This window comes from Nycticebus coucang, chromosome 16, assembly GCF_027406575.1.
Source record: "Nycticebus coucang isolate mNycCou1 chromosome 16, mNycCou1.pri, whole genome shotgun sequence".
Taxonomy (NCBI): domain Eukaryota; kingdom Metazoa; phylum Chordata; class Mammalia; order Primates; family Lorisidae; genus Nycticebus; species Nycticebus coucang.
Window position 1 is genome coordinate 61,204,667 of NC_069795.1, and position 22,551 is coordinate 61,227,217.

The following is a 22,551-nucleotide window of genomic DNA, read 5'->3' on the forward strand; positions in this document are numbered from 1 at the left end:
GCCAATTAAAAACATTCAGTGGGGAAAAGATTCCCTATTTAACAAATGATGCTGGGTTGAACTGGCTGGCAATCTGTAGAAGACTGAAACTGGATCCACACCTTTCACCGTTAACTAAGATAGACTCTCACTGGATAAAGGATTTAAACTTAAGACATGAAACTATGAAAATACTTGAAGAAAGTGCAGGGAAAACTCTTGAAGGAATCAGCCTGGGTGAATATTTTATGAGGAGGACTCCCCAGGCAATTGAAGCAGTATCAAAAATACACTACTGGGACCTGATCAAACTAAAGAGCTTCTGCACAGCCAAGAACATAGTAAGTAAAGCAAGCAGACAGCCCTCAGAATGGGAGAAAATATTTGCAGGTTATACCTCCGATAAAGGTTTAATAACCATAATCCACAGTGAACTCAAACATATTAGCAAGAAAAGAACACATGATCCCATCTCAGGGTGGGCAAAGGACTTGAAGAGAAATTTCTGTAAAGAAGACAGATGCATGATCTACAAACACATGAAAAAAAGCTCATCATCCTTAATCATCAGAGAAATGCAAATCAAAACTACTTTGAGATATCACCTAACCCCAGTAAGAGTAGCCCACATAACAAAATCCCAAAACCAGAGACGTTGGCGTGGATGTGGAGAAAAGGGCACACTTCTACACTGCTGGTGGGAATGCACACTAATATGTTCCTTTTGGAAGGATGTTTGGAGAATACTTAGAGACCTAAAAATAGACCTGCCATTCAATCCTATAGTTCCTTTACTGGGTATATACCCAGAAGACCAAAAACCAGAACATAACAAAGACATCTGTACCAGAATATTTATTGCTGCCCAATTCATAATTGCTAAGTTATGGAAGAAGCCCAAGTGCCCATCGACCCACGAATGGACTAGCAAATTGTGGTACATGTATACCATGGAATATTATGCAGCCTTAAAAAAAGATGGAAACTTTATGAAACTCTTTCATGTTTACATGGATGGAGCTGGAATGTATTCTTCTTAGCAAAGTATCTCAAGAATGGAAGAAAAAGTATCCAATGTACTCAGCCCTACTATGAAGCTAATTTATAGCTTTCATATGAAGGCTATAACCCAACTATAGCACAAAAATATGGGGAAATGGCCAAGGGAGGGAAAAGGAGGGGGGAGGTTAACACCTAGGGTGCATCTTAGAATGCGTACGGGCGAAACCTACTAAATGCAGAATACAAATGTCTACATACAATAAATAAGAAAATGCCATGAAGGCTACATTGAACAGTTCGATGAGAATATTTCAGATTGTATATGAAACCAGCACATTGTACCCCTTGATTGTACTAATGTACACAGCTATGATTTAACAATAAATTACAATATTCTTCAAGCATCCCATAAATTCAATGTAATCTCTATTATTGTATTTTATTTATTATTTCACCAATTTCTATTATTAATGGAAAAAATAATCTTAAAGTTTGCATGGAGCCCCAAAAGATTTAAATAGTCAAAGTAATTTTGAGCATAAAGAACAAAGCTGGAGGCATTGTACTACTTGAGCTCAAAATACACTACAAAGCTATAGTAATTAACACAACATTGTACTAGCATAAAAACAGACACATGGACCAATGAAATAGGCGACCCAGACATAGATTCACCTATTTATACCCAATGGCTTTTCAACAAAGTTACCAGAAACTTACTGGGGAGAAGACAGTCCCCTTAATATGTGGTACTGGGAAAACCAGAAAAAAAGGATATCCATATCCAGAAGAATAAAACTAGATCCCATCTCTCCTCCTCCACAAATAGGATTTAAATATAAAACCTAATACTGTGAAACAATTATAAGAAAACATAGGGAAAAGACTTCAGGTAATTGATCTGGGCAAAGATACCATGGGTAAGATCACAAAAACAAAAGCAGCAAGAGCAAAAATAGACAAATGTGGTTATATCAAATAAAAATGCCTCTGTAGAGTAAAGATGCAATTTGTAAAGAGCCTGTATAATAGGAGAAAATATTTACAAACTATTCATCTGATAAGAATTAATATCCAGAATATACAAGGAACTCAAACTACTCAACTGCAAAAACAATAATTTGATTAAAAAATTAGCAAAGGATCTGAAGAGATATTTCTTAAAAGAAGATATACAAATAGCTACAAGTATATGACAAAATGCTCAACATCACAAATCATTAGGTACATACAAATTAAATCCATAATGAGATATTTTCTCTCCCCAGCTGAAATGGCTATTACAAGAAGATCAAATGCTAGCAAGGGTGCAGAGAAAAGGGAACTCAGCCACTGTTGGTGGGAATGCAAATTAGCCATTGTGCAGCCATTGTAGAGAAAAGTATGAAGGTTCCTTAAAAAGCTACATTACAACTACCATATCATCCAGCAATCCCACTACTGGAAATATATCCAAAAGAAATGAAGTCAGCATATTGAAAAGATATCTGCACTCCCATGTTTATTGCAGCAGAATTCACAGCAGCAAAGGTATGGAATCAACCTAAGTGTCCATCAATGGATGAATGGATAAAGAAAATGTGGCATATATACACAAAAGAATAGAATTGAGCCGTACAAAAGAACAAAATTCTGTCCTATGTAACAACATATATGAACCTGTAAGACATTCTTTGTTTTTCTTTTTCTTTTCTTTTCTTTGTTTTTTTGGCCGGGGCCAGGTTTGAACCCACCACCTCCAGTAAATGGGACCAGCACCCTACTCCTTTGAGCCACAGGCGCTGCCCCTGTAAGATATTCTTTTAAGTGAAATAAATCAAGCATGGAAAAATACATACTTCATGTTCTCATTCTTATGTGGAGCTAAAAAGTTGATTTCATAGAAGTAGAGTAGAATAGTAGTTACTAGAGGCTGAGAAGGGCAGGCAGAGGTTGGCTAACAGATCAACGTTACAGCTGGATAGGAGGAATAAATTCTAGTGTTGAGAAGCACTATAGCGATGACAATAATAAACAACAGTTTGTGGTATTTTTTAAGCTACAAAGAGGAGTTTCAATATTCTCAACATAGAAATGATGAATATGCTTAGTACCCTGATTTGACATTACAGGTGCATACGTACATCAAAATAGTACACTGTTCCCCACAAACATGTACAATTATTATACATCAATTAAAACAAAAAATGACAACAAAAATATCTTCTCAACCCTAAATTCATATACAAGACACAGAAATAGCCACAAGTATATGAAAAAATGCTCAACATCACAAATCATCAGGTAAATACAAATTAAATCCATAATGAGATATTTTCTCTCCCTAGTTGGAATGGCTGTGATCAAGAAGATAAAATATATCAAAGGCTATAATTGATGTAATAAAATATTAGTAAAAAAATGTTGTAAGAAAATATTAGTAAAAACAAAAAAAAGTAAAATTTAATGACAATGTACCAAAAGAGACCAGTAAGAAAAATGACATAAAGCTTTGGCATTTTTTAAGGCTAAGAAAGTGTGTGTGTGTGTGTGTGTAGGGGGAGGTACATACAAGTATTAGTGGTACTAGGGGTGGGGTGGAGAATAGGACTGTGGTGATGGCAATGGGAGATCCCAGTGACACAGTTCCAGGTAGAAGGGTTGTTAAAAAATTGGCCAGCAAGTATTCTACTTGGATGGAGAAGCAAAACTATGTAAAAAGTTAAATGAGCAATGAGCTAGGTCAAAATGTATGTAAACAAGCTGATGGTTGCTATTTCTGCCATATGGTGTTTACATTCTCTTTTGTTTTTATTTTCTTTCTTATAGAATTTTTTTTTTATTTTGGGACTTTTTGCAGGAAAAAAATGGAAATCTGATTTGTGTTTCCTAAATTATATAGCATATTGCTTGTACTTTGGGTTGTTATACCAAATTTTTGACACAAAGTTTTGCAAAATCTCCCTTTCTGCTTTTGTAATTCAAGAGAGTAATTGTTGCAGTTTTAAGAAGCCACATTTGGCTGTTCAGATTCTTTCATGGTTTTCTCCAGACTCGCCTTACTCCACTCTTGGTCTTCTACTTAACAATCCTGGTCTAGATGTTTTTTTATCCTGTTCTGTTGTTTCCTTTGACTGATAGATTTCTTCCCTGATGGCTTGGTATATTCAAACAGCCTGCCTTTGTCTTCCCTTTGGAAGCTGTTCATAGGTGGTTCCCAAGGGATGCCCTGGTAACTGGATCAGCTACCTCACAGAACCTTGGCTCTTGGTGCATCAGGTTTAGAAGAGATGGAAGAGCTGGCTGGGATATCCCTCCCCAAACCCCACCCTGTGTTAACTGAGCTATGTGAGAGTGGATCTCTGCCCTGTAGGTAGTAATACCTAATGTGAAGTATAGGCAGAAAATTTCCTGGTGGAACAAAGCACAAAGACAAAAGTTTTATCCTTCGTGGCACTACCTCAATTGCTTAAAGAAATTATTTAGGTTTTTAAAAAAAGGTTTTGGCACTCAACTTGTCTGCTCAAACTACTTCCTGCTGAAGAATCATGCCCTCCAGACCTTCTGCTTCTTGAGTCTGACTGAGCAAGTAGAATGCTTGCAGTACTATACGGTTGTAATAGCTGGGAAATGGACAACAGCTCCATATACAGGGAGGAAAGCCCAGCATAAGCATTTAGAGAAGATGAGCCATGCCAAATAGTTCAAGATCCTGACCTGGACAGAATATGAAAACTAGCCTATTAGTAATTTCTAACATAGTCCTGTAGGCTGCTGTGCTACAGAATTTCTCTAATCTTTACTCAAGATTTTAATAAAAACATAATACCCTCTAAATGCAGTTATTAGAAATTTTGGCAGTATCCTTCTATAAAAAGTTGACTTGGACCCAGAAGTGAGCAGTGTTACAGAATTCAGTGCTTAACACCTCTCAGAGTTGAGGCCCGTTGTAATTCCTCCCACTGGGATTTTTGAAATTCCCAGTTTGTCATCATAAAACACATTTAAGTTGAGCTAATTTAAGTGGATTTCTTTTTTATTTTCTTTTTTGTTTCCTTTTTTTCTCTTGCACTAAGACATCTTTAGCAAGGTAGAAAGATTTCAATATAATTTTAGGTCCCCCAAATAATTTTTTAAAGTATGATACAGTACTATTTGTGCCGACAAAAGACGCCTGTTGGCAAGCTCCAGGGCTTCAATGTTAAGGGTCTCATCTATCTCGTTGTTACAGTTTGGACATGTCACCTTCTGATGCTCTGTTGTTTCTTCTTGGTTCAACTAAGTAAAACACAAATAAAAGACAAAAAAACAATACATAAATATTTACATCTTGTTTAATGTAAACCTCAAACAATTCCTGTGCCAGTTTGATTTGAAAAATAATAGAAAATGTTCAAATCCTTATTATTTGCTCAAATGTCATCATTTGCTTGGAAGGTAAAATACTTGCCAGGGTGGGGAGGAAGGGGTTATATCATATCTTCATTTTTACATGATATTATTAACTGTTTAAAATGCTACCACACATATAAGCATACTTTAAACCAGCAGATCTTAAAGTGTGCAGCACTTAAAGTAGCAGCAGCCTCACCTGGAAATTGCCAGAGATACACATTCTCAGAACCCGCCCTAGACCGATTGAATCAGAATCAGGAAGACTGAGCAGCAATCTGTGTTCCTACCCTGCTTTCAACTAACCACTTAAGGTAGAATAGGAAGTGAATACATGATAAGGAAACGGGAATATGGACAATTTACTGATATGAAAAACTGAAGCTTAGAGAAAATCAGTGATGTGCTCAAGAGCAGAAAGCTATTCATTAAGTGGCAAAGCCAGGATATAAACCCAGACTTCCTGAGTCCAACACAAGGGTTTTACCTGTTACACTGTAACATGCCTCATGTCTGTATCCTAAAAAGGAGAATGTGATTGTCTGATGGTCATCTACCTTCTGAAGTAGATCAAGTACCCAAACAGTGGCCCCAACACTGACTCTGTATTAGAATCATCTAGGTAGTGAATTAAAAATATGTATTTCTGAGACCTGCTCAGATCACCTGCAATAGAATCTCCAGGGTAGTAAATAGGAACTTGATCAATATTTTACATGAACTTTCCAGATGATACTGATGTAGACAGATCAATAAAAGGTCACCATCAGATATTGGGATCTACCAGTGAAATTCTTGGATTTGACATGGTTCTTGTCCCATCCAGAAATCCTAGCAGTACTTTTTTAGGCACAGGGTATGGTTCTGAATCCTTACCTGGAGTTTCAAGCACTGGTTCATGGATAAGAAGTGGATTTTTCAGAATGCTGTTTCATAGAGACTAATTGTCTTAATTGTGCACTGCTAGAAGTTGGCCCCTTATATGGTGTGATACAAAAAAATATTCTAATGAAAACTGAGCATGATGTAGGACATGGAAAAACAGCAGCAGCTTCGAGAATATCTGCAGACAACTATTATTTCCCCTTATGGAAAACATGATTGATTGGTGTGCTGAGTATATTTAAATGAGTAAGTCTGACCACAGATATTCTAAAGCACATCTCAGGAGCAGAAAGTGACATCTTGCCTGCAGCTCAACTTACGGTACTACTTTGAATTCTATCTTACATTAAAAATGCTAATAATCGTAAATTAGAGCTAGAAAGTACTTAGTATATATAACAGAAAGTACTTAGTATGTATAATGAATTCTAAATAAATGAATAATCAAAGGCCCTTGCCTATCCCTTAATCTGGTCAAAAACTAGCCATTTTATAGGGTGTATTCTCTTTTCGACATCTTTTACGGGCAAGCCCAATACACTTCTCTCTTTTGAATTTAAAACATAATGTTTTCTATATTCTCAAAGGGTTTGTGACTTCTACTTTGACCCACAGTGATCATAAAATTCCTTAAGATCTCCTCCTTACTATTATGGTAAATGAAGAGTTGTCAATACAATTCTGTCAATTACAAATATTAAAAAAATGTGAATTAGTATTTATGGCATAATTTTTACTCACCCAATGGCAGCTGTGTCTATTTTAAAAGAATAAACAAAAGGGATTACTTGCTTACTGCATATGGGTTTTGAAGAATAATTGCTTTCTCAACCATGTTCCAATCAGCATTAGCAAGATCTTTATCAAATTTGAGTGCGGAGGCTAAAGATTTGGTTAGCTCTTGAAAGTGTTGAAATGTATAATAAACTGATTTATATTTGGTTGATGTGACATCACGAAGACCTTGGACACAAAATATATTTTATAAATAGTAACACCATAATTTTGATAAAGTTTCCTTTTGTTCTGAACTTGCTGTCACTGAGTATTTTTTAAAACTTTAAATAAAGATTCAATATAAATTATTTAATAATAAGATTACTAACAATTCAAATTTTGTATGTTTACACTGCTTTTCACAAAAGCTGAGATATATAATAATAGTAATAGTTAATATTTTTTTGAGTGTTTACTATATGCTTGGAAAATATGCCCTAAATTTTGCATATATTATTCAGTCTTTTGGTCTTTTGTCTGTACTGACCACCTTTTAAGGTGAGTTCTTTTTCCCAGTCTGCGATATGAGGAAACAGAGGAAAGGGTATGATCGTTAGTTTTCAGTGTCACAGGGTGCCCAGATATTTAGTTAAACATTATTCTGGGTGTGTCTGTGAGGGTGTTTCTAGATGACAGCTAGAAAGTACTTAGTGTATGCAATTTAAATGAAAAGCAGATTATCCTCCCCAGAGGGGGTGAGCCTTATCCAGTCTGTTGGAGGCCTGAATAGAAGAACAAAAGGGTGAGCAAGAGAAAATTTGTTCTCTCTGCCTGATGGTCTTTGAGATGGGACATTGGTTTTTGCCTTCAGACTTGGACTGGAACGTACACTATGGACTATTTTTGCTCTCAGACCTTGGAACTGCATACTCTTACCTGTGGGATTTCCATAATTCCACAAGCTACTTAAATGCATGTGAAGAATTATCTGCATTATTCTCTAAGGTTCTAATCCCTCCAACCATCTTTTTTTTTTTTTTTTGGACATACCAAGTTTCCACTTTCCTGAGGAATTTAGTACCTGTTGTGTTCTCTATTTTATTTCGTATGTGGTTTATTTACTTTGATGCATGTATGGCTTTTTCGACATTATTTTACCTGGCATGTTTGCTTCTCTTCACTCCAATATAAGATCCATTAACTCAGAAATTTTGTCTGTCTTCATAATGCATGACTACCAATTAGAATAGTGACTGGCCTAGAATAGGCTCTTAATGAAAATACTCTAAATAATTGTATAAACTTATAGAATTACTTTAGTTATACTAGAATACTGTAAATAAATAATCTTTTTAAATAAACAAGCTTATTGACCTAAATATCGAATATATCTTTACACGGAGATTCAATTTCCTCTTCAATTAGGTATCAATGAATTGGATCTATATAGATTCTTTCTCCATTATTATCACTACTTTAGCACATATAGAATATTTTTCTCTTCACTCAAAGTGGTAAATTAGTAAAGCTTACCTAGTTTAGTAACTGCCATTGGCAAAATAAATCTATTGACAATCAGGTTAATTAAACACACTGACACTCCATGAAATAATATCTAGAATTGAACAAAAATACAATTTAAATATTCACGACAATTCCATTTAATATAGTCTATGTTCACTTATATAAATTAAAGTAGCTTGTACTATGTTAATAGATGCTCAAGGCAGGGGAGGAATTTGTTTTTTTTTTTTTTTTTTCAGAGTACTAAAACACTTTAATCAAGCAGATAAAAAGGGCAGAAGTTACAGAATTATGTCAATTAAAAAACAATTTTTTTGGCTGCCAAGCAAATACTAGGTGTTATATTCAGACCCCTCCAAATTGACATTTTCTCCATTCCTAAAGTCATGCTATAAAGATGAGGATCTAAGTGCTAATACACCACACAGCCACTACCTCGAGATTAAAGAGAAGATACTGTAGGACGTATGACTGAGGTATCTGCTGCCAGTTCCAGTATGGCGGAAAATTATTACTGGGACCAAGTGGGAGCCAAAGCCGTCTCTTATGGTGAAGAGTCTGACTAGATTAAATGACCAATTAACCAGGAACATGTCACAGAAGTTTTGATTTCAGCCTTTCAAAAATTATTAATTTCATCACTGAAACAGACATCCAGAAACAGACTTTGTGGCTTGTTCTCTTCAACACATCCACAGATATGCTTTAAACCTTAAGGACTTCTCTATAAAATCTAGAATGATGGCACCCTATTTATGACAATTAAGGGGACCAGATTGTCAGGCATGTTTGGAATTCTTGCTACTTCAGATTTGCATGCCTGAATGATGTGAACAGCATCCTTTATTTCCAGGGTACTGATGTGCATACCTTTCTTATATTTAGAGTGTGATGTATTATCAAGCTCAAAACAACTGTTTAAGAAGGTGGGTTTAAGAAGGCCATCTTGGTGAAAGGCCTAGGTTATAGCGTGAGACAACCATTACTGGGTCTCTTAGCTTGTTGAGGTGAGAGCTTGATAGATCAAAGACTATTAGGATTGATTACAATAAAGTATTCTCTCACATGTAGCTTTATGAGTGGTGATGGTATGTGGCCCATCAGAGTCTTGATGAAGATAGCTGTTGTGAAAATTTCTACAGAAACATAGGAAAGTTTTTTTCCATCTGGTGTCCACAATAGACCTGTGACATCTAGCCATTCCAAGTGGAAGCAAACAGTATTTGGCAAAATTTGATTTGAAGTCCAATTGACACAAAGCTTCATGGCCAATTATGAAGTCTTACAGAGCTTGAGAGTACTGTGAACTCCTGTGAACTGATATCTTGATGTAAAGAGATTATTAACATTCAAGATTTGTCATTTTGTGAAGATCTGTCAAGCTGAAGCCCAAACAAGGAAGCAATGATGACCTAAAATGAAGGATTTACTTCTGGTTTTAGTAAAGAGATGTAATAGTAGGTTATTTCTAGATCTATAAGCTGTCACTCCTCAGTTTACCAATGAGATTTTCCTGAGGAACAAATTTTCTTTAAACACAAGAGGATTCAGATTCCTGAGTGCCCTCCTCTGGACTTATTCGGACCAGAAATAATGAACAAACCTTTGTCCAACTTTCCTTACAAGAAAGTCTCCACCGCCCACTTGGCCAATAAAGAATAACTCTATTATTCATATACTTCATTCCAGAAGTCTAGAATTCAAATGTCAGCTGTGGTCACTCCAGACATGCATTTAGTTTTTGAGGTAACTTCCTACCTGTAGATCCTGTTTGTGAATGAACAAGTAAATAGTTAGGATCTTGGATGACTAGTCTGCTGAACTTGAACAGGTTATCAATTCTTGTACCCATGGCGTTCTGGAGACTCTCCCTTCTTTCTGTATCTATAAGGGTGGTTTCGAGGTTTGTACCAATCCCCTCTGGAGTATCCTCTATTATGATAATGTGCTTTCTGGTCATGACTATAAAAATAACGATGCTGGTTATAATATTTATTGTGATCTTTATAGTCATTTTCTTTTATACTGTTTTCTTCTGCAATAACAGCTTTTACATCTTGTCCAAAAAGGGAAGAACCATCAAAGGGCAAATGAGAGATCTTCTCCTGGGGTTTCTTAGTGAGAGATGTAAGTCGGAGCCAGGCTTGCCTTCTGTAGTCTACTGCCATGGCCATAACTCTAACTACAGAGTCCATTATGTCCCTAGTAGTACAAAGCTGCCAAAGGCCTGCATCCATACCATCAGATGTTATACATCTTGCTTTTCCACGATCAAACTCTGGATCATGGACCAGATCTTCCATGTCTTCCCAGAGTTTACGCTGATATTGAGTCATATAGGCCATGTAGCTAGCAGCCCGAGCTGCAATGGAGGCAGCATGGTAAAACCTACAACCCATGACTTCCATTTCTTTTGAGGTAGCATCCAGAGGTGATGTTGTATTTCCTCTTTTGCTGTGCTCTAACGCTTCTACAATGGGGCCCTCAGCTGGTGGATTTGGTTGAAAAGGAGATGTATCCTTGGCCACAGGATATACCCTGTGTCCCATGAAGGAAGAATGATGGCAATCAGCAGGATCTTTAAAAACCTCAGTGGTGGCAATCCTCAGAAGAGGATGCAGTGGAGGAACTAATCGTTTTTTAGAGGTCACACACTCAGGCTTCCCTTCACATGATTCTGTTTCAGATTGTAGTGTTACTCTCTTTATGACACCTCTTTGTTCCATTCTCTTCAAAAGACCTGTGAAACGAGATTGGCTGGGATCAGCTGGCTGCCCTTTGTCATCAGCTGATGGAGATTTGCAATCTGTTTCTTCTTCAACTGTGGATAAATTTTCTTCCTTAGAGGTGGAGATGTCCCAAGGAACGGAGGAGTTCTCACTTGGCCTAGAATGATGAAATCTAAAACAGCTCCTGGACTGCAGATCACATCACTCGAGACATCTCAGCTACCTGTGTCTGGAGATAGAGGATGGCATCTTGTCCATTCTGTGTAGCTGAAGAAGATTCTACAGGTAAATCCTCCTTGACCTCAGAAGAGGTCAGAGTTTCATCACTATGAGAGGTGCTAGGCTCATCATCATCACTGCTGACCAGATCAATGTATTCAAGAACAGGTCTTAATGGTCCTTCACTAACAAACTGAATGTCATCTTCGTTTTCATCCGTTGTTGATTCAGATGCCTCAGGCCCAGCTGGAGGGACAGATTCTATTATCTCCGGCCCCGGGTCTCCCATTGCTCCGACGGCCTAACTGACAGCACCAGCGCCGTCCCCGCCGCCACCGCCGCCGCCGCTGTTGTCCCTCCCGCCGTCGCGGCCACGACTGCTCTTCCCGCCCTGCACAGCCTGGCGCTACCGCGACCCGCCCCTGCGTGAGCACCGACGCCACCAGCCGACAGACGCAAAACCGCTTCCAGGGTAGGAATTTGGATGTCCATATAAGACATGATGAAAGTATGTGGGGGATTCTGTCATCTTCCTGCGTGTATTTCATCCATGTTTTGAAACCAAACTAAAATCAGGACACATGGTTTGACAAGTAAAGAAATACTCATAGAGATATTTGAAAAGGATATTTGTTCTTAAATTCCATTGTTGCACTTCTTAGGTCCTGAGACTACAAATATACTTTTTAGTCTATTCTTATCTACTACACACATCTGCCTATGCATTTTTGCCACACAGTTCAATTTTATTAACACATCTGTGTTAAATAATTCTCATCGTCTGGAAAAAGAGAACAGCTCACAGGCCTTGATACGTTTCCTTCACTTCAAACTTTGCCTTGTCAGCATATTTCTTTGTAAGGAATGAGGAGCAATTAATGTCTTTAGTGCCACTTGATTTCTTCTTCCACTTATATTGCAAGTCAGTCCCCATAAATGAGTGGACCAACACTTCTCATTCTGAGATTTCACACTTCTGGTGATTTATGGAATTCTAGTTTCCAAAAATTTTGTCAAATCCCTAGCCCGTTCTTTGTTCTATGGCCACAGATGGAAATTATAGACAGAGTATGAAACTACTCTAAAAACTCTCAAAGTTGCACATTAGAATGACTTGTGGCCAGGTGTAGAACTGTACAGAGTACTGTAATCCTAGTACTCTGAGAGACCAAGGCAAGAGGATCATTTGAGGCCAAGAGTTCAAGACCAATCTGAGCAAGAGCATACCCTGTCTCTACAAAAACTAGAAAAATCAACTAGCTGTTGTGGTGCCCACCTCTAGTCCCAGCTACTCAGGAGGCTGAAACAGGAGGATAGCTTGAGTCCAGAAGTTTGAGGTTGCAGTGAAGTATGATGATACCATTGGACTCTAGCTGGTGTGATAGAGCAGGACTCTGTCTCAAAAACAAAAAAAAATTAAAAACCACTTTGGAAACTTTAAAATATTGGTGCCCAATATGTCATACTGGTGCCCAGGATGCCTCTATTGATTATTGGGATATTCATGAGGGTGGCAGCTCAAACATTGGTAATTAGGAAATTGAAAGAATATATTGAAGTGTACTAATGTGTGATTTGAAGTGTTTTGATACTGGATACCATATTACCATTAAACCTATGGTTAGAGTGCAGAATATTCTCATATTCTTCAGAATTTCTCTAGTGCCCCCTTCTATCAATCCTCTATGCTGAGAGGCAACTATTGTTCCAATGTCTATGTCTGCACATAAGAATTTCTGATTCTAAAACTTTCATGGAAATTAAATTGGATATTATGTGGTGATTTTAATTTGCATTTCCCTAGAATAATGACGCTGAGTATTTTTAACCTGCTTTTAGTACATATTTTTCTTTTTTAATTTTAATTTTTACATATACATGTGTTAATTAGGTTTCCATTCTTTTTTGCCTTCACAAAATTAAAAAGACTTAAAATTTAATAACAATAACAATGTTTAAGGATTAGAAACAAAAACCTTGTAAAGAATGACCAAACCTAAATACATTCAGAAAAGGAATCAGACAATTGCTACATCAAAATATTAAGCAATAATAATAATAATAATGCAAAGAAAGTAACATTCACGTTGTCAAATAAGAGTATGTCTATTATGTAATGCTTTGAACCTGCGATTCAGTATGGAGTCATCAGTTAACTTATTATTTTTTTAAGTATCAAAAAATAGACAACGAATATTTATAAATAAAAGTAAAAGATAATTTCAAAAAGCAGATTATGCTAAATCTTATAGACGATAGAAAAAGAAGAAATACATCAAAATTATTCTACTTTATCTGGGTGCACTTGATGTATATATTTTTCTTTTTGAAGTGTCTGTTCAACTCTTTTGTACATTTTAAGAATTGGATTATTCTTTTATTATAACATTGTATACATTTAAAAGATACCTTCACAGTAAAAGTAAATTGTCATATACATGTATTATAAATATTTTATGAGCTAAAGCTTTTAATGTTGAAGTATTTTGTCCTATGAAACTGCTTTACATTCTCATCTCAGAAAAGTATTCTCTTATATTTTCCTCCCCAAACTTTAAGTCTATGATCCATCTCAAATCAGTTTTCTGCATTATGTGAGGTAAAAAATAGAAATTTTATTTTATGTTTCTCTAAATAAATATCCAGTTGTTAGGCACCATTTGTTAAAAAAAAAAATTACATTTTCTTCCATTGAACTCCTTTAGTACTTTTGTTAAAAATCAATTCACCATATAAATGTCAGTCTTTTTAAAACTCTTTATTATAGTCTATTGATCTATTTTTATCCTTACACCAGCATGCTACAAACTTACCTACTGTACCTTTACAGTAAGTGCTGATATAAGGTGGCATGAATCCTTCAACTTTCTTCTTCTATTTCAAAATTGTTATGGCTATTCTGGTTAGGGTGTTTTTTTTTTTTTTGTATTTCTATATTACGTTTAGATTTGGCTTATATATTTCTAAAAGAAATCTAGTGGGATTGGAATTGCATTGAATATAGTGACATCCTAATGTTCTTATGTCTGCCAGTCCATGACCGTAACTTCATTTATTTAGGTCTTTTAAAAATTTCTCTTAACAAGGCGCCGGCCCCATATACTGAGGGTGGTGGGTTCAAACCCAGCCCCAGCCAAACTGCAACCAAAAAATAGCCGGGCGTTGTGGCGGGCGCCTGTAGTCCCAGCTACTCGGGAGGCTGAGGCAAGAGAATCGCTTAAGCCCAGGAGTTGGAGGTTTCTGTGAGCTGTGTGAGGCCACAGCACTCTACCGGGGGCCATAAAGTGAGACTCTGTCTCTACAAAAAAAAAAAAATTTCTCTTAACAATGTCTTATGGTTTTTTTTTTTTTTCTGTGCATATATCTTGTCTGGTTTGGAAAGGAGCCTCTTGGCTGGCTGCCAGAGGTATGTGTCTCTTGATAGTTAGTTATCTTAAGTGTGGACTAGACTTAATGACTCACTTCTAATGAACCGAAGAATATACAGAAGTAACAGAAAGTCACATCTAACATTAGGCTGTAAACAGACTGTGACCTTTGTCTAGCTCTCTTGCCTGCTGTCTCTGAGAGAAGCCAGCTGCCATATTGTGAGTTGACCTAAGGAGAGACCCAAGTGACAGAGAATGGCTTCTGGCTATAAGCCAACAAGAAATTAAGGCTCTTAGTCCAAGTGCCTGCAAAGAACTAAATTTTGTCAACAACCATGCAAGTAAGTTTAGAAGTAAGTCTTCCAACCCCAGTTGAGCCTTTGGATAGCTGCACCCCCAATTTATGCTTAAACTTTATGAGAGCAATTAAATCAGAGGTACCAAACTAATCTTCAGTGGGTCCGCAATTGCGGACCCACTGAAATAGAGATAAATGTTTATTTCAAGCAGTTAAATTTTAGGATAATTTGTTTTATGGCTATAAATAACTGATACATATATATTTCATTATTTTCATTCCAATACCATGTTCCTGATGACTGTTATTTATTTCACTTTTCTGACTGCTTCTTGTTAGTATGTAGAAATACAATCCAGTTTTGTATACTGGATTATGCATCTCATGATCTTGCTAAATTCACTATTAGTTCCAGTAGTTATTTGATACATACCAAATAACTAATTGCCTTTTTTCTCTCTATCACTCTGGGTGGGATACTGAGTATAATGTTCTATAGAATGTAGAAAGCAGACATATTTGCCTTTCTCCCAAACTTAAGAGAGGAACATTCACTATTTTATCATTAAGTGTCACCTACACTTTAAAGTTATTTTTTTTTTGATAAATACTCTTTGTCAGATTAAGATAATATAGTTTTCTTTAAACTCTATTTCACAAAAAGTTTCTCTTTTTTTCATTTATGAATGTATATTAAATTTTGTCAAATGCTTTGCATCTGTTAATCTTATGGGTTTTTCTCCTTTATTGTGGTAATGTAATGAACTATATTGATTTAATATTATACCAACATTACATATTTAGATAAAAGCTTACATGACCATAATATATTATTCTTTCTATATATACTTATAATTTATTGGCTAAATTTTTTTACATCATTTTTACATCATGCTTTATCAATAGTTTATTTTTCTTAGGATGTCTTTGCTGGTGTTGGTTTTAGAGTGGGCTGGCCACATAAAATGTATAAGGAAGTATTTCATCCTTTACTATTTTATGCAATAATTTGTGTAGAATTGCTATTAGTCATTCCTTATATGTTTGGTACAATTTACTAGTCAAGCTATCTTCTGATTCTCTTTGTGAGAACATTTTGGTTTAAATATTCATTTTATTTTACATAGGGATATTCAGATATTCTATTTCTTCTTGTGTCAATTTGGGTAAGTTGTGCTTTTTTATTGAGGAGTTTAACCATTTCATCTAAAGTGTTGAATTTCCTGACATAAAGTGCATAGTTTCCGTAGTTGTATAATTTGTAGTCAGATTCCCTTTTGTATTACTGACATTGTTCTTTGCTTTTCATCTGTTTCTGTCTCTTTCTCAGCCTCCTCCTTTTTGTCTCATTCTTTTTTTGAGTTTAAACTTTTTTTTTATTAAATTATAGCTCTGTACATTAATGCAATCATGGGGTACAATGTGCTGGTTTTATATACAATTTGAGATACTTTCGTCAAACTGACATAGCCTTCCACCACATTTTCTTAGTTATTGTGTTAAGACATTTATATTCTACACTTAGTAGATTTAACATGTACCCTTGTAAAATGCACCATAGGTGTGGTCCCACCAATTACTATCCCTCCATCCATTCTCCCCCCCCCCTTTCCCTTCCCTTCCCTCTTGCTCCTCTTTCCCATTCATCTTGGGCTGTAGTTGGGTTATAGCTTTCATATGGAAGTGTGGGTTATTATATATTGGTTTCATAGTAGGGCTGAGTACATTGGATACTATGTCTTCCATTCTTGAGATACTTCACTGAGAAGAATATGTGCCAACTCCATCCATGTAAACATAAAAGAAGTAAAGTTTCCGTCTTTTTTAAAGGCTGCATAATATTCCATGGTGTACATATACCACCATTCATGGGTCAATGGGCATTTGGGCTTCTTCCATGACATAGAAATTGTGAATTGGGCTGCAATAAACATTCTGGTGCAAGTACCTTTGTTATAAAGTAATTTTTGGTCTTCTGGATATATACCTAGTAGAGGAATTGCAGGATCGTATGGCAGGTCTATTTTTAGATCCCTAAATGATCTCCAAACATCGTTCCAAAAGGAACATATTAGCTTGCATTCCCACCAGCAGTGCAGAAGTGTTCCCTTTTCTCCACATCCATGCCAACATCTCTGGTTTTGGGATTTTGTGATGTGGGCTAATCTTACTGGAGTTACATGATATCTCAAAGTGGTTTTGAATGGCATTTCTCTGATGATTAAGGATGATGAGCATTTTTTATGTGTCTGTAGGCCATGCATCTATCTTCTTCAGAAAAGCTTCTGTTCAAGTCCCTTGCCCACAATGAAATGGGATTTCTTGTTCTTTTCTTATTAATAGATTTGAGTTCTCTGGAATCTGGTTATCAAACCTTTGTCAGAAGCATAACCTGCAAATATCCTCCACCATTCTGAGGATAAAGTCTGCTTGCTTTACCTACTGTGTTTTGGCTGTGCAGAAGCTTTTTAGTTTCATCACATCCCAGTAATGTATTTTTGGTGTTGCTTCAGTTGCCCAGGGGATACTCCTCATTAAGTATTCTCCCAGGCCAATTTCTTCCAGTGTTTCTCCTGCATTCACTCCAAGAATCTTTATAGTTTCATGTCTGATGTTTAAATCTTTTATCCAGTGAGAGTCAATTTTTGTTAATGGTGAAAGGTGTGGGTCCAGTTTCAGTCTTCTACAAATCGCCAGCCAATTCTCCCAGCACCATTTGTTAAATAGGGAATCTTTCCCCCAATTTTTATTGTTGATGGGCTTATCAAAGATCAAATGATGATAAGTGTCTGGGTTCATCTCTTGGTTCTCAATTCTGTTCCACACATCTACCTCTCTATTTTTGTGCCAATACCATGCTGTTTGATCACTATAGATTTATAGTATAGTGTGAAGTCTGGTAGTGTGATTCCTCCTAGTTTGTTTTTATTTCTGAGTAATGTCTTAGCTATTGGAGGTTTTTTCTGGTTCCATATAAAATGAAGTACTATTTTTTCTAGATCTTTAAAGTATGACACTGGTGCTTTGATAGGGATTGTATTAAATTTGTAAATTGCTTTCGGTACTATGGACATTTTAACAATGTTGATTCTTCCTAGCCATGAGCATGCATGTTTTTCCATTTGTTAACATCTTCAGCTATTTCTTTTCTCAGAGTATCGTAATTTTCTTTATAGAGATCTTTCACATCCTTGTTAGGTAAATTCCCAAATATTTCATCTTCTTTGGCATAACTGTAAAGGCAATAGAGTCCTTGACTGTTTTTTCAGCTTGACTGTTATTGGTATATATAAAAGCTACTGATTTGTGAGTATTGATTTTGTATTCTGAGATGCTACTGTATTCCTTGATCACTTCTAAGAGTTTTGTGGTTGAGTTCCTGGGGTTTTCCAGGTATAAAATCATATCATCTGTGAAGAGCAAAAGTTTGATCTCCTCTGATTTTGTTTTTCTTTTCTTTTTGAAGATCCTTGGGATTTTCACTGTGAATAATAATGCCATTAGTAAACATAGATAGTCTTTTTCCTTACTTTTTAATATGCATTTTTCCTTTTCTTGCCTTATGGTTCTAGCTAGAATTTCCGTTGCAATTCCAATGTGAATGTTGAAATTAGACATTTTTGTATCTCTCCCAGTCTAGGGGGAGAGCAGTCTCTCATTATTAACTATGATGTTATCTGTAGAGTTTTTGCAGATTTTTTTTATCAACATAGGAAGTTTTCTTCTATTTCTATGCTTTTGTCATAGATGGATAATGAATTTTTTCAAATGCTTTTTCTGTATCAATTAATATATTTCCTTAAATGTCCATTAGAACCTGTGGCTGATGATGTTGTTCAGTTCTTTCACATCTTTGCTGATTTTCTGTCTAGTTGTGCTATATTTTGCTGAATGAGTCGTAGGGAGGAGTGTTAATGTCTCCAATTATAATTTGTCTGTTTATTCCTTTAGTTTTATCACTTTTTGCTTCACATATTTTTTCACTCTAACTTAGAACATATTCATTTGGAATTTAATTTTTTTTCTTCTGTACCCTCCAATCTGCCATTAAGCTCATAAAAATTTTCATTTCAGATATTGTATTTCTCAGTTCTAGATTTTTTAATTTTTTTTATAGTTTCAATTTTTTTTTTTTTTCATTTTTCAGCCAGGGCCAGATTTGAACCTGCCACCTCCAGTATATGGGGCCAGCGCCCTACTCCTTTGAGCCATAGGCAGCACCCTATAGTTTCAATTTTTTCCCTAAAATATCCCATGTCTTCACTTCTGATGTCCATTTATTTCTTTATATTCATGAACATAATTTTAATAGTTCTTTTAGCTTTAACATCTGTTTCTATTTAAATTGAATAATTTTTTTCTCTTAAAAATAGGTTACTTTTTTACCATTACATGCATAGTAATAATATTTGATTTAAGGCTATGTGTTATCGATGCTGCACTGTTGAGAGTCTTGATCATGTTGTCCTCTTGTAAAGAGTTTTGAATTTTGTCTGGCAGTTAATTTACTAGCAGATCACATTATCCTACCAAGGTACGGTTTTAGGCTTTCTTAGAATGGGTCTGGAGTAAACTTTTCTGTAGGGCATACATAATTCTTATTTCTCAGACATGGTCTCACTGAACATGTGTTGTTCAGTGAGATTTATGTACTGTGGCTAGTTAGTGTCTGCCAGCACGTTATGGCCTCCAGTCTGTCTGTTCAGCTCAAAGCTCCCTAAAAGCTCTTTCTGCTGATACTCCTCCAAAAACTCTGCTTGTGCGTTTAGTATTGGACTAGTGATCTAAAAGTGACCCTCATGTAGATTTCTGGTGCTACTTTTCTATACAATTCTTTCCATGGTACCCTGCCCCACAAATTTTAGCTATTTAAATGCTCTAAACTCTGACCTCTATTTTTTCCACTCTGTGAGATTACTGAACTTTGTTTGGAATTCACTTCTCTGTGCCATGGTTGAAGAAAGGTCAGGGTGAATGTGAACTCATCTCATGTGTTTCCTTTCTCTCGAGAAATCTATACATGCAATGTCCCATGTATAATATCCCAAAACAATTGCTTCATATATCTTGTCTGTTTTTGTAGATGTTTACTATGGAAAGTAAGTGTGATGTCTATTATTGGCTAGGGCCATAATTCCACAGACACTGGTATTTTACTGAAAGTTAATGAAGTAATCTAAAGTGCATTTTAGGTTAAGGACCACTAAATAAGTTTAGTGATTTAAAAGTAGTAAGGACTAACTAACATTTATATAGTAGACATATAGGACAATATACCATCCTGATTTAATCATCACAATTCCACAAGGTAAATACTAATATTGTCTAATTATATAGATGCAACAAAACTGGAGAACTGCCACCCCACATCACATAACTGGTGAGTTGTAAGAGACAGAATTAAAAAAGGCAATATTGTCTTTGACATTAGTATTTTTAACCCTTCACTGTAATGCCTCTCTGTAGGTATTAATAAATTATCTGTAAGGTTCAGTCAGATTAAGTTAAGAAAGGAGTGCTACTTTCTTCTCAAATAGTTGTTACTAGTGAGTACATTTCACTAATTTTCTTTGTACTATGTTTTTATTTTAAAGCAGGACTACATGATATAGTGTTATTATGATCATCATCACAATAGGCTGTATTTTTTTTTTTTCTTGAATAGAGTCTCCCTCTATTGCCAGGCTAGAATGCAGTAGTGTCAGCATAGTTCACTGCAGCCTCAACTCCCAGGCTTAGGTTCAAGCTATCCTCCTGCCTTAGCCTCCCAAGGAGCTGGGCTTATTGGCACATACCACCAGGCCCACTTGAGTTTTCTATTTTTTATGGAGACAAGGTTTTGGTATGTTTCTGGTCTCAAACTCCTGGCCTCAAGAGATACTTCTGCTTTGGCTTACCAAAGTGCTAGTATTGTAGTTGAGAGCCACCATACCCAGCCAAGCTTTTATTCATTGTATATTTATGATAAAATAGGGTAAACAATGTGCTGAGCATTTTATGTACATTTTTTTATTTCTCACTATAACCCTTGGTGAAAGTGGTATATTAGATCTGGCTCTTACTAGCTCACAAGAGCTGATTATTAAATTTTTAGGACGTTCATGAGTTGACTGAAGTTCTCTTGGTGGAAATGATTACACAACAGTAATTGGCAAAAACTACAAATTAGGGCTTCTTCTTCCCTTCAACACAGAAGTTACCTGTTACACATTTACCAGTGAAACATTGGCACTATTATTAAGTCTGTTTGGAATGAGGAAACTGATACTTAGGCTGAGATGGAAATTAAATAACTTGCTGATGGCTACACAATACATAGCAACTACAATGAAAATTTCAGTAACTCAGATCTATGTGCAAGGTTAACCATTATACTGATCAGGATGTGTGGTGATAACAATGATCTTGATTACTTAGGCACATGGAATAGACTAAAAAGAAGAAAGAAGTCATACAATATTTGATTATTTTGGTTTTAAAAGTGGTTTGAAAATTTAGTTTTTTAATGTTTGAACTGAGTATTTATTATTCAATTAGACACATGATAATCAACCTCCCATTATTCCCTTTACACTTGGAATTTATGTTAAGCATGTGCACACACACACACACACGATGAAAGTGTCACATGCTTGCTCTGTGATACCTGCACAGGAAATTTTTACAGAGCTTCTTTTTATTATCTTGCCCAGAGACATGGTAGAGAGAGGGTTGGGTCCAATATGTCAGGTAGAGTTTGGGGTACTGTTTAGAGTACATTATCTGAAAATTAAAATGTTTGGCTAATAGCACCACTACCTGTGGCCTATATATTTATAGAAAGCAATAGAGCCAATGCTAAGTTGGTTTCTTCTCTTCTTGATTGATTATTAGGAGTAAATAAAAATTAAAACATTATTGAGTGCATACTTTGTATTAGGTACTATTTTAAATAAGTTATAAGTTTTAATTCCCTTAATATTTATAGTAATGCTATTTTTAAAAAAGTGAAATAATTTAAAAATTTTAATTACAACAGGGAGGAGGAAAGTTGCCAATTATTCCCTCCCTCTCCAAAGTTGCCATTATAGCTATATCACTCCTAAAGCTCAAGTGGGGTTGATCTACTTCACTAAAAAACATATTTTAAGTACACAGCAACAGTTTTGTAAACTATTAAAATAAGAAAATATAGCTTTCCTTACCTGAGATTTTTCCCTCTCAGATCCAAGAGAAATGTCAGAGTAGGCAAGCAGCAGGGCCATGTTTATATTAGGTGTCCCTTTCATTTCACTCCAGACCATTATGAATGCCCAGCGCCAGCTGAACCCATGGCCAACTCGAGACAAAACGGGGCTCATTAGTAGAAAGACTAGAAGTCTAAAAGACAAGAAAACATTTAGAAAGTTATTCTAGTCATAGAAACTTCTTTCTATTTCTTTCTACTCTATTCTAATCTATTCCTTGTGGAATTGCTCAC

General features: G+C 35.8%; 2 protein-coding genes across 2 annotated transcripts in view; both read right to left on the reverse strand.

Moving 5' to 3' along the window:
- Positions 1–22,551, reverse strand: part of SLC9C1 (solute carrier family 9 member C1) — a 114,618-nt gene that overhangs the window by 66,410 nt on the left and 25,657 nt on the right. Inside the window, exons 9-12 of the mRNA XM_053564629.1 lie at positions 22,277–22,451; positions 8,488–8,569; positions 7,034–7,200; positions 5,113–5,238 (exon numbers count right to left, since the gene is read on the reverse strand). Of these exons, the coding sequence (XP_053420604.1) occupies positions 5,113–5,238; positions 7,034–7,200; positions 8,488–8,569; positions 22,277–22,451 (550 nt within the window). The remainder of the gene's footprint in view (positions 1–5,112; positions 5,239–7,033; positions 7,201–8,487; positions 8,570–22,276; positions 22,452–22,551) is intronic.
- Positions 10,065–11,774, reverse strand: LOC128567736 (uncharacterized). The gene is given in 2 exon segments (XM_053565199.1): positions 10,065–11,406; positions 11,408–11,774. Coding segments are annotated over 2 exon segments (1,401 nt in total). The 5' UTR covers positions 11,716–11,774; the 3' UTR covers positions 10,065–10,313.